We start from the raw sequence: 21583 nt of genomic DNA, 5'->3' as shown, positions 1-21583 counted from the left end.
ACAGAATTTGTTCAAGGTACGGAGGTCAGGAGGTCAGGAGGTCAGGAGAGGTTGAGATAGTTTTAAGAAAAACGCTGTGAAAATGTGAAACAAGAAATAATTTCACTAAATAAAGTGATTTTTAAACACTTTGCATGGTTATGTTGTGTTTCCTATCAAACATATCTAAAACAAAATACCTGCAGAGAACAGAGAGTGAAAGGGTTAACTGTTGTTCTTCATCAGAAGCATCCAGGGTCAGAGACTGTATGATAATGTAACATCACACACACACACAAGATGTTCATGTAAATAAACGTCTGTAAGTCTCTCTCTCTCTCTGAATGAGGTAACACATGGTGACTGAGCCTGTGGCCCACTGATGAAAGCCTTTCATCTGCAGTATATAGTATTATTATGGGCTGGGTGTCTGTGGCGGCGCCCAGTTAGTGACGCGTTTTCCATCAGCCAGCAGTGGTTGGTCTGCCAGAGAGGGTAGGCGGAGCTAAGCGGCTGCTTTTCCGCTCTCTGCAAGTGTTGCGAGTAAACAGTAATCTACTATGGCTGAACAAACAAAGAAAAGATGGATGACTACAGATACAACTTCAACAAGAAGTGAAAATCCAAAGAAGAAGAAACAAACTCGACGCTCAGATGAAGCAAACAGTCTGAAAAGGAAAGCGACCGTCAGCCAGGAAAATCAGGAGTTACAACCGGAGCCGACCGTGGACGTCTGGTTACCTGAGACGCCTTTTATCGCCATCAGGTGCCGCCAAAGAGAACAAAACTTTAAACACACATATTGACTTTAACATGATGGAGATGAAAATGGGCTTGGCGTCCTACCTGCTGTAGCAGGGCTGAGACACTGCTCCGTCTGTTTACGCTGATTTGGGAAGCTGTGATTGGCTCATACGCGTCCAACCACTTTAAGAGCAATTGCAGGCTGTAGACTCGAGTGAATCAATGTGTAAGAAAATGATTCAGAAATATAAAATATAATCTTATATTTGTGCATCAAAACAGACGACGGACCACAGGCTGATAATTATGAGCCTGTTCCATCAGAGAGAGCAGGAACAGCCGCAGGAGAGACAGTGAGCTGTAGTGTGACGAGAACCAGTGTATACCTGGGCAGGTGATATCAGCTTTGTGTTGCCTTCTACATACTTTGTTTGACAGGTGCTTGTGTGTCCCGTCCTGACGTCCTGTCTCTCCACCTGGACAAAACACCCAGGCACTAAAGCTCGCTCCGCTCCTCTTCCTGTCAGGAGAGCGATGGGCTCGATGTCCCGTTAGAACTGGTGAAATTCAGTGTTAGACTACTGAAATAATATCTACACAAACGAAACGACCGCTCAGACTCACCACCACCTACCTCGGACACGGCGAGTCCCTCTTGTCACGTGATTTGACAGCTTTACTGCAAACGGCCACTTGAGCCCTCGTGTCTGTAAATAATACGAAGTCAAGGATTCACTTTTTCCACATTTTAGACTGAGCATTCATGTGGTAGAAACTGTTGTGTGACAGTTATAAGAGATCGAACGTCCGCCCAAAGCTGTGCATGAAGGAGGGATCGCAGTGTTGAATGGGTAACAGAAGCCCACGGTGCTGTCAGGTGTTTCAGGTGTATGACAGACATGGCTTCACAAACGCTCACTGGATCAGTTTTATCTTCTTCATAGATGGTAAAAAACATCAAACCGAGTCTGATGAAGCCGCAAAATGATTCCTTAAATATAACATGTCAAACATCCAGAAACAACACAAGTTCATGCAAAGGTCCAACTTTATAATAATAATAACCTTTATGTATAGAGCACTTTTCAAAATCGAAGTTACACAGTGTTTTACAGAGGCAGCAAAGCAAAACAAACAGGTCATAAAATCAAAGGCAGATATTTAAATAACAAAAGAACTCTGATTCCTTTAAAATTCCTTGAAATGAATTATTAAAATTAAACTAAAAGTCACGTAAAAGTACGTCTTAAGAAGGGCCTTAAAAGAGATCACTGATTCAGCTGACCTGACCTCCTCGGGCAGGTCGTTCCAGAGCTTCGGCGCCCTCACAGCAAACGCTCTGACCCCCTTAGTTTTCAGTCTGGCATTTGGTACACACCGAGCGCCCGAGCATCTCAGCGTACGTGTCGGCTCGTACAGTTCTAAAAGGTCTGAGATGCTGGGAGAAAGGCCATGGAGAGACTTCTAAGTAATCAGTAAGATCTTTAAATCAGTTCTAAAACATACTGGGAGCCAGTGTAAAGATGCCACAACAGGAGTGATGTGGTCGTATTTTTGGTTCTGGTTAAAGCCTGCCAGCTGAGTTCTGTACAGTTTGAAGTCGATCAATGGATCTTTGACTCAGGCAGGTAAAAAGGCTGTTACGGTAATCGAGGCGTGATGATATAAAAGCATGTCAAATCGTCTCTGTGTCTTTAAAAGTTAAAATAGAACAAATTTTTGAAATATTTCGTAGCTGATAAAAACATGATTGTACACGCTTTGTTGTGTGCTGCTCAAAGCTTCAATTACTGATGTGATCCAGTAAGGGACCAGCAGATGGCAGTATTTGCTTTACATCGATATTTGATGTACCTGTAGTGTGATAAATAATACAGTGATGAGAGAATCAGGGGGTCATGTTTCTGTCACTGCAGAAGCTGCTCTTAACTGAAACACACACACACACACAAACACACACGCACACACACACGCATGCATGCATGCACACGCACACGCACACGCACACACACACACACACTTACCAACCCGACCAACAGGGGACTCTCATTCCACAATGACCAAGCGGGGACGTCTGTTTGTGGTCATTCAAAATAATTAAAAATAGACTCTCTTAAAGCAATTCTTACCTTTCTGGCATGTCCCTCAGCACTTAGTTAAAATTTGAACAAGAACAACTCCGCCTCCCTTCAAAGTCCCACCCTCTTCCCCCTGCCTGACCTCTGACGCTCCCCTCCCTCCCTCCCTCCTCCTCCATGCATCCCTGACGCGTGCGGTGAGAGAAGTAGCGCGAGTGAAACGGGTAGAGATGTCAACTCTCGTTCACTTCAGTGACCCGGATCTTCGAATCTCGGTCAGCTGAACGATTCGTTCATTACATTCGTTCACCAGGTCGTTCAGTGACATTTCCGGTTTACCCGTAACTCACTCACTCTCACTCGTTCACGAACAATACGGCTCCCATTGCATTACTGGTCTACTTGGCCCAACTTGCCCATTACAAAACCTTCTGACATTATAATTTCTAAATAAATAAATAAACATAGTTTAGTTTGTGTTCATCTGTCAGTGGTTTACACATCTGTGAATTGACCTGTATACACAGATGCACCTAATTGGGTCGCTCGCTTCGTTCAATGAACGAGAATGGTCTTCGTTCAGTGAACGAGAGCGAGGGAGAGACAGAGAGAGAGAGACGATCGGTCAAGCGATACGTTCAGTAGTTCTCCTAACCAATGATGGTGATTTGATACATTAGATGTGATACAAACAGCCCTCCTCTGAAACGCAATTGGCTCGTGCTAACATCAATCAGTCTGGTTTCCTAAAACAAGAAGTGGGGAGCCGCGAGCGGAGCCAAGTGAACGAAAGGAACGACTTTGATGCATGAAAGTGAACGGATCATTCCGTTCACTGAAAAGATTCGTTCTTTTTGAACGAATCGTTCAGGACCGAAACATCTCTAGAAACGGGTCAATGGAGTCGGAGTCAGAGTCAGAGGCACAGGTAAGTGAAAACTAACCAACAGTAATTAAATAATATTCAATTCTGCATGTGGTATAAAATAAAATTCCCTCCCTCGTAACGTTTAGTTACCTTTTGTAGTCTGACGAACTACCAACGTTACTATCGTAATTATAGCATTTCATCGCCTGTTTGTTTACAGTCAGATTCGTCGTTTTTCAGCAGAATTAATATTTTCTTGCTGTCATAACGTCTTACCTTGCCTGAATTGTCCCGGTAACGTTTGTCATTAAATTAGGAGCAGTACAAGCAGTTTTGTTTACAGGTTAACTTTGTTGAGAACCTGTTTTGTCAGCTAACGGTAGCTAACGGTAGCTAACTTTAGCCCTCGTTCAGACGTTTAGCTTCAACATTTTTTTCTTTTAACTTTGTTATATAGTCACAAAGTAAAAGGCTCTTTCTTTTTTTTAAATTGTGGTGCTTCTTGGAGGAGAGTGTGTTTGGAGATCCCGACTACGTTCCGGATCTTCAGAGGCAGGGGCCGACAGCAGGAACCAGCACAGGAGGTGTAAGAGCCCCGAGAAGGGCAGGTCCTTCCAGGGGCTGCCAGGGTAGAAGCAGCAGGGCCGTGGGGTGATGCGGAGTGGGGAATCTGCTGAGGAGAGGCCCAGAACCACCAGACCAGCTGCCCCAAGATCCACAACAAGAGCCAGTCGGAGGGCACGTGGACCTGCTGTACTCAGTCCTGACGATCTCATCCGAGTCCAGCAGTTCATATAGTTTTGTATTTTTTCTTCTTCACGTTGTTCAATAAAACCTTGCATTGTATAATTGCCTTTGTCGTTTACTCACATAACGTAATGTTTATTATGCTTTACTTCCATTATGACCCTTTTTTCATATTCCCACTTCATCTGAATGAACTGCAGTGAATTACTAAAATCCACTTTTTAGAAAAACATTTATTATTATACACAGTTTATCTTTTTTTTTTTTTTTACAGCTGTCTTCTATAAGAAATTAGTTATTTGGTCCCAATAAAAAAGCAAATAAATAACATAAGGCACTTGCAAGATTACTGTTTAGTAATGCAAACAAATCTTTTAGATGTAACATTCAGCTCTTCATGAGTTCCAGGGGTACCAAGTCTTGGCTGGTGCTGGATGTCCTCCATTACGGTGAGAGTGGTGTACCTTGACAAAGAGTAAAAAAAAAATAGAAACGTGACACAGGATATAAATTGCATAAACTCAAACAGGCTAGATTTTATATAGATCTTAGGCTGCTTTGGCACAGAGTGATGTTATCACAATGTACAGTAAGTGGAGCAAGTGTATGTATCAACTTCTTACAATTTAAAATTCCCTACTGGTAAATAGTACTTCTTCCCAAGGATGGAAAAAGTCACAAACATAGACAGATCGGTCTTATTTACACAGATGTCAGCTAGCCAGCATTATCTATTAGCCGGAGAAGTCTCTAGCAATGTGCTGAACTAGCTCTGGTTACTGTACAACCAACCAAGTCAAACGCAACCCCGGAGTTATAATACTAGAACTGGGTTAATGACAACTTCACAATAAACACTGAGGCTAACGCTGAAGCTAACGTCACCGGTAGTGTAACGTTAAACAAACCAAGCTGTGGAGTCAGTTTGTTTACACTACCGGTGCTAACGCTAACGCTAGGCTAAATTTCCCTGCACAAATAACATAATATTACAGAACGACAGTAACTGGTAACTGATGTTATCACATGTAATGTTGTGTTTTAGGATTAGGCAAACTTAACGTACCTGTCCAGCAGAAACTCCGCGACCATCTCATCTCTTTTTAGCTCCGGATGTAGCTGCATTAGCCTCCTCCATTGCTGGAAAGCAGAGCCGATGTTGACTCCAGTCTTGCCTCTTGCCGCATCAAGCTCTTTCTTTAAGGCAGCTTTTTGTGAAATAGTCTTCTTTGTCCTGATAATTTTCTCTGGGGGGGCAGCTGATGATGGAAGTGGCGGCTCGCCTTGGTCAGTCATTGTCAGTTCTCCGTTCCTTGCTCTCTCACCGCTCTACTGCGCTACCAGAGAGGCGCGCGACTTGCGAGCCGTGACAGCGGTGCAACTGGGAGGGACACGGCGACGGATGACAGACAGGAAGCTCTGCAAATCAATTTATTCGGACCGAATAAAATGATTGGTCAGACTTTTATCAGAACTATATGAGAATTAAATATTGATGAGTTTCAATGCCTAGTTGATTTCTTTTACATTTTATTGTGCTATACGCTTATTAGGAGCATTTTATGATTACAAAAAAAAGCGTAAAAATGCCAGAAAGGTAAGAATTGCTTTAAGTCACATAATATCACATAATACATATTATCACATAATACATATTATCACATAATACTTATTATCACATAATGTAAATTATTACATAATACATATTATCACATAATACATATTATCACATAATACTTATTATCACATAATGTAAATTATTACATAATACATATTATCACATAATACATATTATCACATAATACTTATTATCACATAATGTAAATTATTACATAATACATATCATCACATAATACATATTATCACATAATACTTATTATCACATAATGTAAATTATTACATAATACATATTATCACATAATACATATTATCACATAATACTTATTATCACATAATGTAAATTATTACATAATACATATCATCACATAATACATATTATCACATAATACTTATTATCACATAATGTAAATTATTACATAATACATATTATCACATAATACATATTATCACATAATGTAAATTATTACATAATACATATTATCACATAATACATATCATCACATAATACATATTATCACATAATGTAAATTATTACATAATACATATTATCACATAATACTTATTATCACATAATGTAAATTATTACATAATACATATTATCACATAATACATATTATCACATAATGTAAATTATTACATAATACATGTTATCACATAATACATATTATCACATAATACATATCATCACATAATACATATTATCACATAATACTTATTATCACATAATGTAAATTATTACATAATACATATTATCACATAATACATATTATCACATAATACTTATTATCACATAATGTAAATTATTACATAATACATATTATCACATAATGTCAATTATCACATAATACATATTATCACATAATACTTATTATCACATAATGTAAATTATCACATAATACATATCATCACATAATACTTATTATTCAAACGTGAGTTTTATTTTCTAAAGTTGCACAGAGGGGACATGACAGGCATCTACTTGTCTACCTGTCTAAGAGGGGACCTCCATATACTGCAGTAGAGCCGTTTGTCTGAGAGTTTGTTTCTGCCAATAATGTATCATTTCACTTAAATGTTATCAATACCATTAGCATGTTAGCATTATCATGCTAACATTAGCTCTTATTTTGTCTGTCTGCTTGTGTTTCCTGAAGTTGCTTCATTTGCAAGAGCTTCTGTGAGTTTGACAGACGTCACCTCTCAGAAAAGGACGGTGGTGAAAACGTTGCTGGTCAGCCGTTTTTAGGGAAGTGAAAAAAAAAGTGATTGAAAATCTGCCTCACAAAGAGTTCTCGGAAAAAATGAAAGAAGGAGGAAGTCAAGATGTTCTCCTTCTTCTTTTTACAATCTATCAGTCAGTCGGTCATTTTATGTTTCTGACCGGAGAAGAAGTCAAAACTCACAGAGAAATCTAAGGATGGCAGACTGGGACAAAAAGCTACTGTGGGGCTTCATGTTCCTGCTGGCAGGTAAGACTCTGTCTCATGGTCCTGATGTCTGTATTCTCTCTCTCAGTGAAAATTGTTTTTTTTCATCTGTTTAAGGACACAAAAGCAAATAAGGACGGAACGTTCCTCACCTTGTTCCTGCTGGTTTCAGGTTTAACGTGCCCGTTAGTTACTTGTTAGTCTCAGTAGTTTTTCTTCAGGACGGCACTTCAGTAAATTCAGAGGTTTGAGGCTGAGTTTCCTCTCATGCTTGTTCCTCTGTTTCGATCAACTGTGTTCTACATAAATGATTCAAATACATAGTAGTAATAATTTAATAATGATACTTAGTACATTTAAGTGTCATATTTGTTGTACAATAGTTGTCTACTTTACACTTTAAAGTCAGGGTTTTCATCAAGAGTACTTCTGTCCCATCTTCTCTCTCAGGTTTGTTCACGTTAACACCTAAAAACAGCTGTGCAGGTCGTCTGTGCAACAAATCATCACAACCCATATTCACCTTTAATTTTAGGCAGCACCCTCTGGTGGCTAGAGAAAAGGTCAAGTAGAGCAACAGCCCAGCTAGTAGGGAACGTTCCCATAACATCGGCTAACATTACATTTGAAAGAAAACGTTTTAATCTAACATTCAAAGAGTTTTAAGGATGTTTATCATTTCACATGAAGTTCTTGTAACGTTAAAACTTAAACGTTTTAGACAAAACGTTTCAACGTCAACATTCTGCAGATCTGTTCAGGATGTTCTTGAGGCGTGGGACGTCAGAACGCCTTTTATAAAACATTCGCTCAATGTTACATAAAAACAAAGTTAGAACTTTCTGAGGACGTTCTCCTGCTATTAAACGGAACATTCTGGGAACCACAGAAAAAGTTCCCGCTCAGAACATTATCAGAACATCGCACGTAACGTTCTCAGAACATTCTTAGAACAACACATCTCCCGCTGGGGGCTGTTTTACTTTGTGGAATACCTGATTATCATGTATCTTTACAGAGGAGGCATGAAGTGTTACTGTATGCAGATGATTTACTTCTATATGTTGGTAACTCTCCAGATTCAATCCCAAACATCACGTCGGTACTGAGTGTCAACAGTTTGTACGGGAAGTTAAAAGACATATTTTGATTCAGGATATAAATACGTTCAGGTCACACAGTCCATGTTGCCCTGCCAGCTGTTGTTTGGGTCCATGTTTGTTTTGGTACAAGAACAGGCGACAGTGAGCATCTTGCAGGAGTCACCAGGTTGTCTGCCTGCAGAGCTCCAGTGGTTACCGAGCAGGGGTTCAGTGTGATATCTGGAGTTTTATGAAACAGAGAAAGAAACTTCTGTTGACTGGAACAATCTTTAAGTGGTTTTTCTTCATTGCTTTCAGCTTCGACCGAAGCTTAGAGCAACAGAACTCTGTCTTTTCTGAATTTTGTGAATAAGATGTCTGCCGTGCTGCTTGAGGAAACGTTGTGTAAAGTGTGAAGAGCGAAAAGTTTCTGTGTCCTAATGATTGAAAGGCCACAAGAGAAACAGTAAACTTACAAAATAAACACGAATAGAAAACTGGAAAATGTACGAAATAAAACATGTGAAACCATTATGAAAGCGTGTCGAGTATATCTGTTGTAAAGGAAGAACAAAGGACATCTTCTGTTTTAATGTGATTCTGACTTTATTTTTCTACATACATGTTTGTGTCCAGGTGCTGTGGGTCAGAGTGTGAACTACCCTCCTCCTGTTTGTGCTGTGGCCGGATCCACCCTCACCCTTCCCTGCACCTTCACGCAGAGTAAGACTTTCAGGGATGCAGACAAAGAAGTTAGGATAAAGATCGTCAGAGTCCGCTGGTGTCAGAACCACGAGATCTGTCAGGGCTCAACCCCGTCTGTGTACGACAGCGACTCACCCAACATCAACCCTCGTTACAGATACCTGGGAGACCTGGAGGGGAGCTGCACCTTACAGATCACAGATGTGAACAGGGAGGATGAAGCAACTCTGCGCTTCAGAATGGAAGTAAACCATACTACGGGACATTTTACTGGAGTATTAGGGGTGAGCGTCACCGTCAGAGGTAAGAGCATTGTATTGAACTGTATTGGTCACAATGTTTAAAGAATGGGGACCCTGTAAGTCTGGAATCATATTTATAATCACAGAAATATGTGCTGAAATGTAACTCAAGTCAAATCATTCTGAATTTCTTTCAGAACAAACCCAAATGGAGATAAAAAGCTCCAGTGGAGACAGACAGATGACTAAAGGTGAAACCGTCACACTGCACTGCACTGCTCGCTGCACTTTTCACCGACTGAAGGTCACCTGGTTCAAAGATGGCCACGCCCTCTTAGAGTCTAGCCCCGCCCTCCATCTCGGCCCTCTGACTGCAGAGGATTCTGGGAACTACACCTGTGCTTTGGAGACCAAACAAGGCACAGAGTCCCTGCCGTACGGCCTGGATGTGAAGGCTGGAGAGGAAGAGGAAGGTTTGTTTGATCAGTTTATTTTTTCTCTTTTTAGGTTGTTCTTTGTTCACACCGAGACCACACGGGCACCGGGGAGGTCGGGCTGGTTTAAAGGAGTCTGAGTTAAAGAAAACATCATAGTTTGAGTTCAAATTTGTAAACTAGTTGCAACAGCTCAACGAGGAAGTTAAATCCACTGATGCTAAATGTCTGACTGTTCTGAATGACTGTTGGATTCATACAGGACACGAAGCCCGGCCTTATTGGGAAAAGTCTTGTGGTCTTTATCTCCTGCAGCCACCCCAACAGCCTGACAACGCAAACTTCTTTCTCTTTATCGTTGTCACCTGACTTGAGTGGAATATGGAGGCATTTGAACATGCAAGTTATAAGTTATGCATACAGCATTCGGTGAGATTGGGCTAACTATCTGTACAAGACAAATGGACACACCTACCTCACTGTTTGGTCAGCTGTGTGGAAGCGTGAAAGTTCATAGATGTTGAAATGAAATATTAGATGGACAGCCACTTGGCACTGCCAGGGCTCAGGTCGCCTGGCTCACTGGCTTGATTCCAGCTACGTTCCAGCCCTCACCTGGTGTCCTGAGCTTTGGGTCGTAACCGAAAGAACGAAGTCACTGATACAAGCGGCTGAAGTGAGTCTCCTCTGCAGGGTGTCTGGGCTCATCCTTAGAGAGAGGGTAAGGAGCTCAGACATCCGGAGGGAGCTCGGAGTAAAGCTGCTACTCCTTCACATCCAAAGGAGCCAGTTGAGGTGGTTGAACTTCTGATTAGGATGCCTCCTGGGAGCCTCCCTCTGGAGGTTTTTCGAGACCCCAGAGCAAACCCAGAGCTCGCTCAGAGGATTATATATCCCACCTGGCCTGGGAACGCCTTGGGATCCCCCAGGAGAAGCTGGGAAACATTGTTGAGTGAGGAACGTCTAGGTAAACCTAGCTTAGCCTGCTCCCACTGTGACCCATCCCAGAAAATGGATGGATGAATGGATGGTAGACAGGAAGGCCACTGAGAGTTTAATGTTCAGGTCAAAGGTTATATTTCAGTGGTCGGATTATTGGTGTGTAGGGTAGTTTAAGCAGTTCTCCCTTGAGAATGAGTCCACGTGTCTCAAAGAGATTAGCTGTCTAAATAAAGGCTAAATAGGCTAAAGCTACCAAATCTGTGAAGGCTCTCAGTCGTCCAGGTCGTCCAGGTCGTCCAGGTCAGAGTAACTCAAGGTTAATCCAAAAGGCATCAGGACGTGGTCGAAGTTCTTGAAGACATTTCTTATCCGACAGGCTTCTTCAGCTCCTCTTTCATTTAACTTTTGGATGAGAGGCGAAAATGTCTTCAAGAACTTTAACCAAGTCCAGACTTCCTGATTTTCTGAGTGCGGACTGTAAATGACTTTGTGATGGTGAATAATAGTTTAACAGTGTATATGGTGCTGTAGTGGTGTGTGGCTTGTGTTGTGTTTCCTCTCTTCTGTCTGCTCTTCCACTCACTGCAGCAGGTGATTAAGCTCACCTGTGCCTCAACTTCAGCAATCAAGGCCGAAGCATAAAGAGCAGGAGCGAGGAGGCAGCAGGGCCAGTGTGCGTGTGGTTCAGACGGCATTGTGCTCGTGCTAACTCCTTCTGGGAAAGGAGGCTGTTCTTTCTTCGTGTGTCTTTGTTGTTTGCTGTCATGTTGGTTTAATAGTCAACTCTTAAGATAGATCAGCTTCTCTTGTGTTTAAGTGGCAGACGCTTGTTGTTTAATAAATTAAATTTGTCTTATTCTGTAATCAGTCCCTTATTTATGCTTATACTTTGCTCCTCACTTCTTTCTCCTGGGTTCATTGTTCCTCTCCTCATCCCCTAGCCCGTTCAGGGGAACGTAACACTGTCTCATCAAAGTGTTTTGTGTTTCACAGGACGGGATGTTAACGTGCCTCTGATAGTCGGTGTGGTGTTTGGTGTCCTGTTGGCTCTGTTCACTCTAATTATGGTCCTCTGCATCATCAGAAGGTATTTAATTAAACCTTTCACAGACACTGAGTACAGCATGTTAAGTTTATAAGGAGATTACCGGTTCAATGTACAGAGAGTTGCTGGTTAAATTGCTTAAATCATTGGTTAAATAAATGTTGAAGTTTTACGATGACAGAGACAGCAGAGTTGTGAGCTCCACTCAGAAATCGTCACTGAGCAAAGAAACAGGAGACACCATGTTTAATTTATAGAAACAAATATTAAGCAATAATCGATTCATTCAAGTCCAATTCATTTAGCTGGTTCCTTTTAGCCGACAGAGGCTAAGGGACTGGCTAATATATGAATGCTAGGTTAGCAAATTGAGCAGCTAACTGCTCCCACATTGAGTCAGCTATTTTCTGACATTTTAATTAAAGCCGCAAGCAGCGATGGACGGGCCCTCACACCTTTGGGCGTTGGGGTGTGTCACGGCCGCGGGGTGAGCTGCAGCAGCAGGGTGTGCATTAGCCATAGGACGTGCTGCAGCCACGGGCTGTGCACCAGTAGGTGGTGCTATCAGCATGACTGAAATGTATGTGTATGTCCGTTCAGGCCGAGACTGTCATCACACATTTGAAATTTGTAGTTGACTGAGCATTGAATGCAAGAGTTACTACTGGCACTTACCAGTAGGAGGCGCTATGAGTATGAGATTAATATGTTGATCCGTTCAGGCCGAGACTGGCACCATGCATTGTATATGAGACCTATTACTGCCTCTTTCCACAAGGTGGCACTAGGACTGACTGATAATTATATGCAGAACTGTTGAGGGCAGCGCCCTCGTCAACCCTGTCGAATTTGGAGCAGATTGAACATTCTATATGAGAGTTGATACAGGCTCTCACCAGTGGGTGGCGCTACAGCTAAGACAAAGACATTTGTGTTCATGCGTTGAGGAGAAGTTGATATGTTTTACCGGGGGGCTTGTAGTGTAAAACATAACATTTCCTGTTTCCAGTAGGGGGCACTACCCTAAACATTCGCATGCAGTTGTGCAGGTTGGGACTCTGATCACACCATAGACTGTATAAATAATGGACGTAGTCTCAGTGACGTCACCCATTGGTTTCTGAAGCAGCATCTTGAAGCCCGATTTGCGCCGCCGCTGGGGGTCGCCATATTGGAAATGCTAGAGACGGCTAATCCAGAGGCGGGCAAAGAGGCGGAGCGTGACCGAGCTACAGCCTATGGCTGAGCTTTATGGGCGGGCCGCATGAATCAGCCAGCTACGGCTATGAAGCTAGGCTATATGCTCCTCAGCGTAGCTAACGGTTATTATCCATAGACTGTGTAAATGATGTATGAGCTAGTTTGCCAGGAGGAGATTCTGTCGGTGACTGACTGCAGGTGTTCAGTTATCGGACTAAAGAAGCAGCGGACTCGCTGCTCGCTCGCCCGGTGAGAGAGCGGCGAGCCGACACGTAACGGGAAACGTAAAAGAACCGGTCTCTTCATCACGACGGTCCGCTGTAATCTCTCCGGGGAAACGCCAACAACTCCTGACTCCTGTTTACTGACCGACGATTAAATAAATAAACACTGCACAGGCTAACAAGCAGCTAAAGCGAGCACAGTATACCTGCTACTTAGTGCTACAAATATTTCAAAACAGTAACGCGAACATTTAACTCACTTAAAGCTGGAGCTCAGACTTCTTGCACGGCCATAAAGTCCCATAAATCCCACAGAGAGATTATTTGTCCTCTAAAGTCTCCAACAACACAAACAGGTGAAGGTAAGCTCAGTGTCTGTGTGTCTGTGTTGACGTCCAGCAGACAGCCAGCAGGATCCACCTGTCAATCAAGTGATCCGGCCCCTATGATTTAAGGCTTAATATAATTAAAACGAGTGTGTTAAAATAAAATTCACCCCCGTACAGTTATCATGAACAAGAAAATTAGCTATTTATAACAAAACCGTTTTTTGTCCCAGGCTGTAAACATGTTTGTTTCAGCTGTAATGTTATTTCTTGTTTCTGGAGCCTCAAGTGGCCACTCGAGGAACTGCAGTTTTTTGCACTTCCGCATTGGCTTCATTTTTCAACACCGGAGGTTGCTGCTTGGATCATACATGTAAAACATGAAGAAGGTCACAGCAGCGCATCGAAGGCTGTCCTAATTCGAAGGCTCCTTCAGATGCAGCCGACAAATGCGCCCTCTGTTTCCCCGGCTTTGAAGGATCTATCGGTTGCATCCTTCGCAGCCCAGGACATCCCAAGATGCATTGCGCACCAATTCAAATGAGAGGGCAGACATTTAAAGTTAAACACTTTAAAATGTAAAAGTTTTTAGTTTTTAACTCAATGAAATAGCTGCCTTTCACATATTTAAGAAAACGAAAGGGCTCCAACAAATTATCTTTAAAATAAGAGGTGAACTTACGCAACGTTAGTTATGCTAGCTAGTTAGCATGCTAGCTACCTGTTGCTAGGCGACAGGAGCGGCGCTTGGTGACGCAAGGGTAGACCAGACCGTCTCATTTCAGTTCGGCTTTAATGTCTACTCAGGCTGTGAATGGAGCGTCTTCCGTGGACCCTCCCAATGTCTTTACTTGACAACCTTTTGCCTGTTTTCTACTTTTGAATACTTATTTAGCTTTAGACTCTGTCTCTGTTTGCACTCGTGTCATTGTGGTCATACTGGTGTGTTTTTAGGAAGCGGGCAGCAGATAACCAGAGAGCTGCGGGAGGCGAGGGGGAACAAAAGGTCAGTTACTGATTTAACAACTCTCTGTCAGTGTGGGGCAGTGTGAAGCTGCCAACATGCCACCAGTAAAACACCAGGTTCTTGTTAATTGTTCACTGATCTATGTTAAAGTTAGTTCTTTAGTTCACCCCAGACTGCTGCTTAAAATATATCACTGTTATTCCTGTCTTCATCTCTCCTGTCTGTCTGTCTTCATCTTTCCTGTCTGTCTTCATCTCTCCTGTCTGTCTTCATCTTTCCTGTCTGTCTTCATCTCTCCTGTCTGTCTTCATCTCTCCTGTCTGTCTTCATCTTTCCTGTCTGTCTTCATCTCTCCTGTCTGTCTGTCTGTCTTCATCTCTCCTGTCTGTCTGTCTGTCTTCATCTCTCCTGTCTGTCTTCATCTCTCCTGTCTGTCTTCATCTTTCCTGTCTGTCTTCATCTTTCCTGTCTGTCTTCATCTCTCCTGTCTGTCTGTCTGTCTTCATCTCTCCTGTCTGTCTTCATCTCTCCTGTCTGTCTTCATCTTTCCTGTCTGTCTTCATCTCTCCTGTCTGTCTTCATCTTTCCTGTCTGTCTTCATCTCTCCTGTCTGTCTGTCTGTCTTCATCTCTCCTGTCTGTCTGTCTGTCTGTCTGTCTTCATCTCTCCTGTCTGTCTGTCTGTCTGTCTGTCTGTCTTCTTCTCTCCTGTCTGTCTTCATCTTTCCTGTCCGTCTTCATCTCTCCTGTCTGTCTGTCTGTCTGTCTTCATCTCTCCTGTCTGTTGTTTTCAGCATCTTGATAACATCTACAGCAACATCCTGTTGAACTCTGACCTTCAGAGAGGGGGTCAGCTTCAGGAAACCAGCCAAGCCGTGGAGGACGTCAGCTACGCCTCAGTCCAGTTCCAACACAAGAACCAGGACAGGTGGGCCAAGTGCATGTCACACCTGTACCTGTTAATCACGTGTTCATCTTGTGTTAAACGTGTTTATTTTCTGTTTCAATGTGTGGGTCGGTTTGTGTTTATTAGTTAACATGTTTGTGTGTATACGTGTGCTGGTTTGTCCACGTGTTGTTGTCTTTGTGTATGTGTAAATGTGTGTTTGCATGTTAGTTTACAGGCACACAGACCGCTCTGCAGGTCTGAAACTTTGACATCACTTCAGCTCAGAGCAACTTAATGATAAAAAGAATCGTATTCAACTTTATTTGTGCGACACAAAACAACACAGAGTGTTTCACATTAAAGCAAACAATAAAACATTTACAATTAAACTGTTTAAATTAAAGAGATGGAAAAACTGGCCGATGTTATAAAGGTGTTATTTCAACACGTCTTATGTCACAACAGTGTCTTTGTAGAAGTGAACTGTAATTTCAAGTGAAAGTGTTTAACTTTATTTTAGCTTGTTCAAGAGACCATCAGGCAAAAATAAAATCTGAAGTCAGTGAAAGGATGAGTTCATGTGAGGTTTGATGTCAGCACAGAGCAAACGTCACTCTGCTTCCTCTGTGGTCAAGACCAGAGACCACATGCACCCTGTAAACCTCTGATTTCCTCATAGTGTAAGAAAGTAGTAAAAGTATACGTACAGATACTCGTGTGAAGTATACGTCCTGCTGTCAGTCGTGTCCTGCAGTAACAGTGCAGCGTCCAGGCTGTGAAACGTCCTCTCAGTATAAAGTCAGACGGGTCCCTCTGAAGGACATTTCTAGCAGCTGTTTCTGTGCTAAGCTAACTGAAGCTAACCTCATATTTGGAGACTATTAACCTGAAATCATGTGAACTTCAAATCAAAGAACAATACAGCGAAAATGATGAACATTAACTTTGCTCCGATGTGTAAATCAGTTGGACGGGGAATGTCTTGCTGCTGGTCGTCGGCCATGTTGGCTGCTTCACTTTCAGCCATGTGGCTCCATGTCATCACATTAACTGGACGCCTCTTCTCCATGCTCCAGTTTCCCTCTGTCTGTCTTCACACATCTTTGACCTCCTTTTCTTCATGTGACGTCTCTTCTTTCACTCTGACTCTTTCTTGTCTTCTTGGTTTCAGAGCAGCAGAGCAGGAGGAGGCTGTGATCTATAGCTCAGTGGCCAGTAGAGGCTGAACTCATGTCGTCCTCAGCACACTGAACAGCATCAGTGTTTTATCTGCAGCAGCAAGAAGTTTAAAAAGAAACTCTTCACAACATCTCTCCTAACTTTTTATCTGAGTTTCTTTATACTGTATATGAATGTTCTTTATTTTTCTAAAAATATTTCTTTATTCTTTTATTGTAATTTATTGTATAACGGCAAGTGTATTGTGTTTTAGTTTGTAAAAAAGGCAACATATATATATATATATATATATATATATATATATAAAGATGTATTAGATTTAATTTCAAATGAATTACTTTAGATTTCACTTCCTGCTGCAGAGAAGGTGGGATTATAAAAGAAAAGACACCTCTGTGACTTGATACCATTAGTCTCTGCTTCACTAAAAGCTGTGAGTAAATGTGCTCAGAATGACGACAGAAATATCTAAAAACAAGAAGAAGTCAAGAAGTCACAATAACCCGAAAGAAGAAGGAAGTGAGAGATTGTTTCATCACTGAGTGAAACAGGCTGAAGACAGAGCGTAAACACCCGCAGCTTTACTTCACTCATGTGGTGGCACGTGAAGTGAAGTAACTAAGCAACATAACAACTATAACATCTAGCATCTATAACACTGCCTCTACATTTGATCACATGTGAAACATGGGAAACACATGTGTTTGCACATTTGAAACACGGTTTTGGAACATAGCTTTGGTGTGATGTGTAAAGCCAATGTAAATTCCAATGTTACACATGCTGTGTATTTATCACGTGATCACAAGGTGTTTCTGCTGTAAGGGATATTTTACTAATCAGTTGTTCAACCTTATAATAATATCTGATACTGAAGGTTCGGGGAGAACATATCTATAAATGTTATGAGTGTATGTAAAACATAATATTTTTAAAAAGTCTTACACTGTTCATTTTGGGGGGGAGGGAAATAAAAATATAGAGACAAAGCAGACCATGATGTACAGGGTGTATATAGCAGAAAATATTAATGACATTTTTTATTAACAGAAAAAGGTACAGGGTTTGGTTGGTGGCAGGCTGTTTCAAAGGGAGGCCCTAAACACGACATAGTGGGATCAGCAGCTTTCAGTGATCGTCTCTTCTTTTACTCTTCAGAATTGTGTGTTCATGTTTTTCGTCATTGTGTCTGTGACAGAATAAATTCCCTTCCTTGGTAAACGAGTGTCGGCTCCACATTCAGACATGACCCAGTGTGACGTGTTGAAGAGTTTGGTGCATTGTTAGACTCAGCATTTAAAACTGTTTTCTTCACCTCTGCAGCTGCTTCAACATATAATACTGCAGTACTTTGAAAGTGATAGGCTACTACAACTAACCTACGTGTGATACTTTACATGCAGCTGAGAGTACTGACGTACGAAGATCACTTTTACATTTTACTGTATCAGGATTTTGGAAGCTGGATTTGTACTTCTATCGAATAATTTGAACATGCTGGTAATGCTACTTTTACTTTTAATACTTTACTTACGACTTATTCCGATTGTCAACGGCAACGAGTCGAGTTCCACAAGTGGAACTTCCACTTCCGGTGGGAAAGGTCACGTCCCGGCTGAAGATGGCGGCGCCCGACGAGTTGTTTTGCTGGGAAGGAGACTGGGGTTTACCTTCCGTCAGCACCGACTGCCTGGTGGTTCTGGTGAGTCTCCGTTCACACCGGACTGAAGCGGATCCGCGCCGGTCTGTCGGTCTCATTTATACACAGAAACACGGGTTAGCTTACTGACACGATAACTGCTGCTAGCGGTAGCATGCTAACGGCTCATTGAACGACAGACTGACCGTTAACTGAGCACGTGAAGACGTTTTCCCGGTAAAACACAGTCACAAAACAGTCAGTTCTGATTCTGCATCCATTAATATGATAGATTTGTCATTTTGGTAAACAGTTATACTTCCGAATGTCAAACTCATGTCGTCATCGGTTTTATGATGTCACAGGCAACGTGGAAAACGTCCCTGGAGCTGCAGCGATCAATAATCTTGTCAGATAGTTTCATATTTCTTATCCTGTTTTTAATTAAACTGATTAGAATTTGTGGAGAAATTGTAGCCACAGAAAATTAATGAAATCACAAAGTGTACCTCTTTTTTCACGACAATCAGTTTCATTAAAAACAATTACATTTCAAATACAGTTAAAGCTTTTATTTATTCACTGGGCGTCTGTTTATTAATTTGTTTCAGTTTGTGAGAGTGCACAGTACTGTTGTATCCATCTACTGTGGCTGTTATATTTGAATTAGTATCCTGACACTTTGTTTACCATCTTTTTCTCTTATTGGTGCTGATATATTCTATAATATTGAGGTAATTTTACTTGTTGACGTTGAAGTTTTCCTTAATAATAATGACAACAATTGTCTTACATTATGTAGCATCTTCCAAATGAACAGTAAGGAGGAATTAAATTCAGTACTAAAAGACAACGACAACAGATACCATGAGCGAATTTATTTGGATAAAAGTGAACTTTGATTTCAAAGTTTCACTGCTCGTGTTTAAGGCTGTCTCACAACCACAGCGCTCATATGCTTGTGACATATAAACCCTCCAGGACTCTGAGGACATCTGGGGCTGACCTACTGGTCATCCTGAGAGGATAAAACATGGTGAAGCAGTGTTTTGTTATCCTGCAGCACAGACCTGGAATAATCTCCCACATGATGTTAGACACGCCCCGACTCTGACCGCCTTCAAGTCGATCTAAAAACCTTCCTTTTTCACACTGCCTACTTTACTCTCTACACGTCTGCTATTTTAATTAATATTAATGACTTATTTTAATTGCTCTTATATTTGAATTTATTACCTTTAAAATTGTTTTAATTCATCTATATTTTAATCTGTTACCTTTGTAATCAATTATTTCCAATTGATCTTATATTTAATCTATTTCCTATCTTTAACATATAATGGAAGATCGAATATTGCAGCAGTAGGAGTCTTTATATTAAGGAAACGTTTAACTGACGAGTTATGATTAAAGTTCAGGGAACTATAACTCAGTACTGTTGCATTGTTCTGACTGGACCTGTTTGATATTTGAATGCTATATTTTGCTTTGCTTTTCTTTTAATGTTTTGAAAGCTCTGGTTTTCACTGTGTGCAGCACTCTGAACTGCTCTATGATGAATGGTGCTTTATAGATAAACTTGCCTTGCCTTTATTCGGTAGAGATTTAAAGATAATGAGTTTTCCAGATGAGCGGCTGGTCAGTAAATGTAGCATCATCTTTAGGCACAATTCCATGTTTCGGTACCATCAGCCGGACATTGGTGTGAAATATTAAAATCTCTTGTAAGCCTGCAGGTGGGTGTGCGGTGAGGTGTCAAAGCCTGCAGCACAGTTTGGTGTCAGTTAGTCAGTGGGTGTTTAACCTGCTGAGAACAGAATCAACTGGCTGATCGGATCACCTTTGATTTACAAGGCGGGACACATCATCAATTTATTCTGACGATCAGTGTTGGATCAGTGTACAGATGCTCAGTGAATTGTGTAGTCCAGTCAGGTTTGTGTGTTATCCCTCATGTGACCATGTTTCCCCAGACATTGTGACGTTCCTCTCACGTTAAATACAATGTTCTCTCCAATATGATAATGATTATGATAATTATGATATTATAATAATAATAATAATGATAATAATAATTATGATAATGATAATAATATTGTGCTTTATTTCTGCAGAACTTTATTAAACTTTGTACCAAAGTAAGTCGCATGCTGATCCAGGATTAAAACCTTTCATTAACAAGCCAATATTTAAAACATTAACTATATTGATCTCTATTTATTAATTCATACATAGTTTATTATGAGAAACGGCAGACATTTCCTTTAGGCACTGACGTTGGCTGTAGTTCCTGACCACCCAGAATGCACTGCTGTTTCCATGACTGATGTGGTGATATGTGGATGCAGGGATGTAGCCTGCAGACCGCGCTCAGGACCACAGTGCTCCTCTGAAGGATCAGACCTGATGAAACCCGTTTGTGTTGGACTGAGATCAGAGCGCAGGGCAGCATTGCACTCTGGGTAATGACGCTGCTGGGAATCACAGTGCAGGTTTTTCCAATCAACCAATCAATCAATCAATCACATTTTATTTGTATAGCGCCAAATCATAACCAGGATTATCTCGAGACACTTTACAGACAGAGCAGGTCTAGACCGACTCTTTGTTCTGTTATTTAAAGAGAGGCCCAACATGAATCACCATGAGTAGCACTTAGCAACATTCGGCACATTGGCAGAAAAACTTCCTTTAACAGGCAGAAACCTCGAGCAGAACCAGACTCATGTTGAACATCTGAAGAGACTGGATGGGCCGAAACCACCAGAGGACCCTGACTCTGACGCTGGTCCGGAAACGGCACATCTTTGTGTTTGACCCACATGATGCGGACCCAGTCCAGAGTGGTCCTGGTCCTGATCAGATCGTCACACTTCATCTGACATTAAATATATATTTTAGATCAACCTGAATCACGTATGCAGCTGTGTGTGCAGGTTTGTTTAATAGAAAAAAATAGAACTTTATTATCCTGAAGGAAATTTAAGGTTGTTTAGCTAGAAAGTTAAACCCTGCAGTTCCTCTGGTGTCCACTTGAGGCTGTCTCCAGCAGTGAGTCAGTCCCCATAGAGCCCCATGTTAAACTCTACAGCAGAAATAAACATGTTTACAGCCTGGTACAAAAAACAGTTTGGGTCTCTATAGCTCATTTCTCTCTTCATGACAACTGTACGGGGAGAATCTTTATACAGCTCACCTGTTTACATTATATTAAGGCTTAAAGTGATGCAGCATTAGGGGCGTGGCC

The 21583-nt window shown here is 41.5% G+C and overlaps 2 protein-coding genes across 2 annotated transcripts in view; both read left to right on the top strand.

Moving 5' to 3' along the window:
- Nucleotides 1-7453: 7453 nt before the first annotated feature.
- On the top strand, nt 7454-16927 carry LOC138606695 (uncharacterized). Its single transcript, XM_069679118.1, has 8 exons — nt 7454-7505; nt 9182-9553; nt 9690-9965; nt 10961-10978; nt 11862-11955; nt 14618-14669; nt 15424-15557; nt 16690-16927. Exons 1-8 carry the CDS (start codon nt 7454-7456, stop codon nt 16742-16744), a joined length of 1053 nt encoding a protein of 350 aa, XP_069535219.1. The 3' UTR covers nt 16745-16927.
- Nucleotides 16928-18301: 1374 nt separating this feature from the next.
- The window catches only part of LOC138606718 (metaxin-1-like), a 13112-nt gene continuing 9830 nt past the window's right edge, over nt 18302-21583 (top strand). The window contains exon 1 of the mRNA XM_069679146.1: nt 18302-18399. Coding sequence (XP_069535247.1) covers nt 18319-18399 — 81 coding nt within the window. The 5' untranslated portion in view covers nt 18302-18318. The remainder of the gene's footprint in view (nt 18400-21583) is intronic.

Source organism: Semicossyphus pulcher, unplaced genomic scaffold (genome assembly GCF_022749685.1).
Source record: "Semicossyphus pulcher isolate SPU_LCO1_2020_fin unplaced genomic scaffold, fSemPul1.0.p SCAF_30, whole genome shotgun sequence".
Classification (NCBI taxonomy): domain Eukaryota; kingdom Metazoa; phylum Chordata; class Actinopteri; order Labriformes; family Labridae; genus Semicossyphus; species Semicossyphus pulcher.
Note: the sequence above shows the minus strand (reverse complement) of the source record. Positions and strands in the feature narration are given on the sequence as shown.

Excerpts from the sequence above, each read along its gene's own strand:
- LOC138606695 (XM_069679118.1), top strand. The coding sequence starts at position 7,454 with ATGGCAGACTGGGACAAAAAGCTACTGTGGGGCTTCATGTTCCTGCTG. Across the intron at positions 9,554-9,689 it reads GGTGAGCGTCACCGTCAGAG|AACAAACCCAAATGGAGATA; the intron begins GTAAGAGCATTG and ends AATTTCTTTCAG. Across the intron at positions 15,558-16,689 it reads CAACACAAGAACCAGGACAG|AGCAGCAGAGCAGGAGGAGG; the intron begins GTGGGCCAAGTG and ends TCTTGGTTTCAG.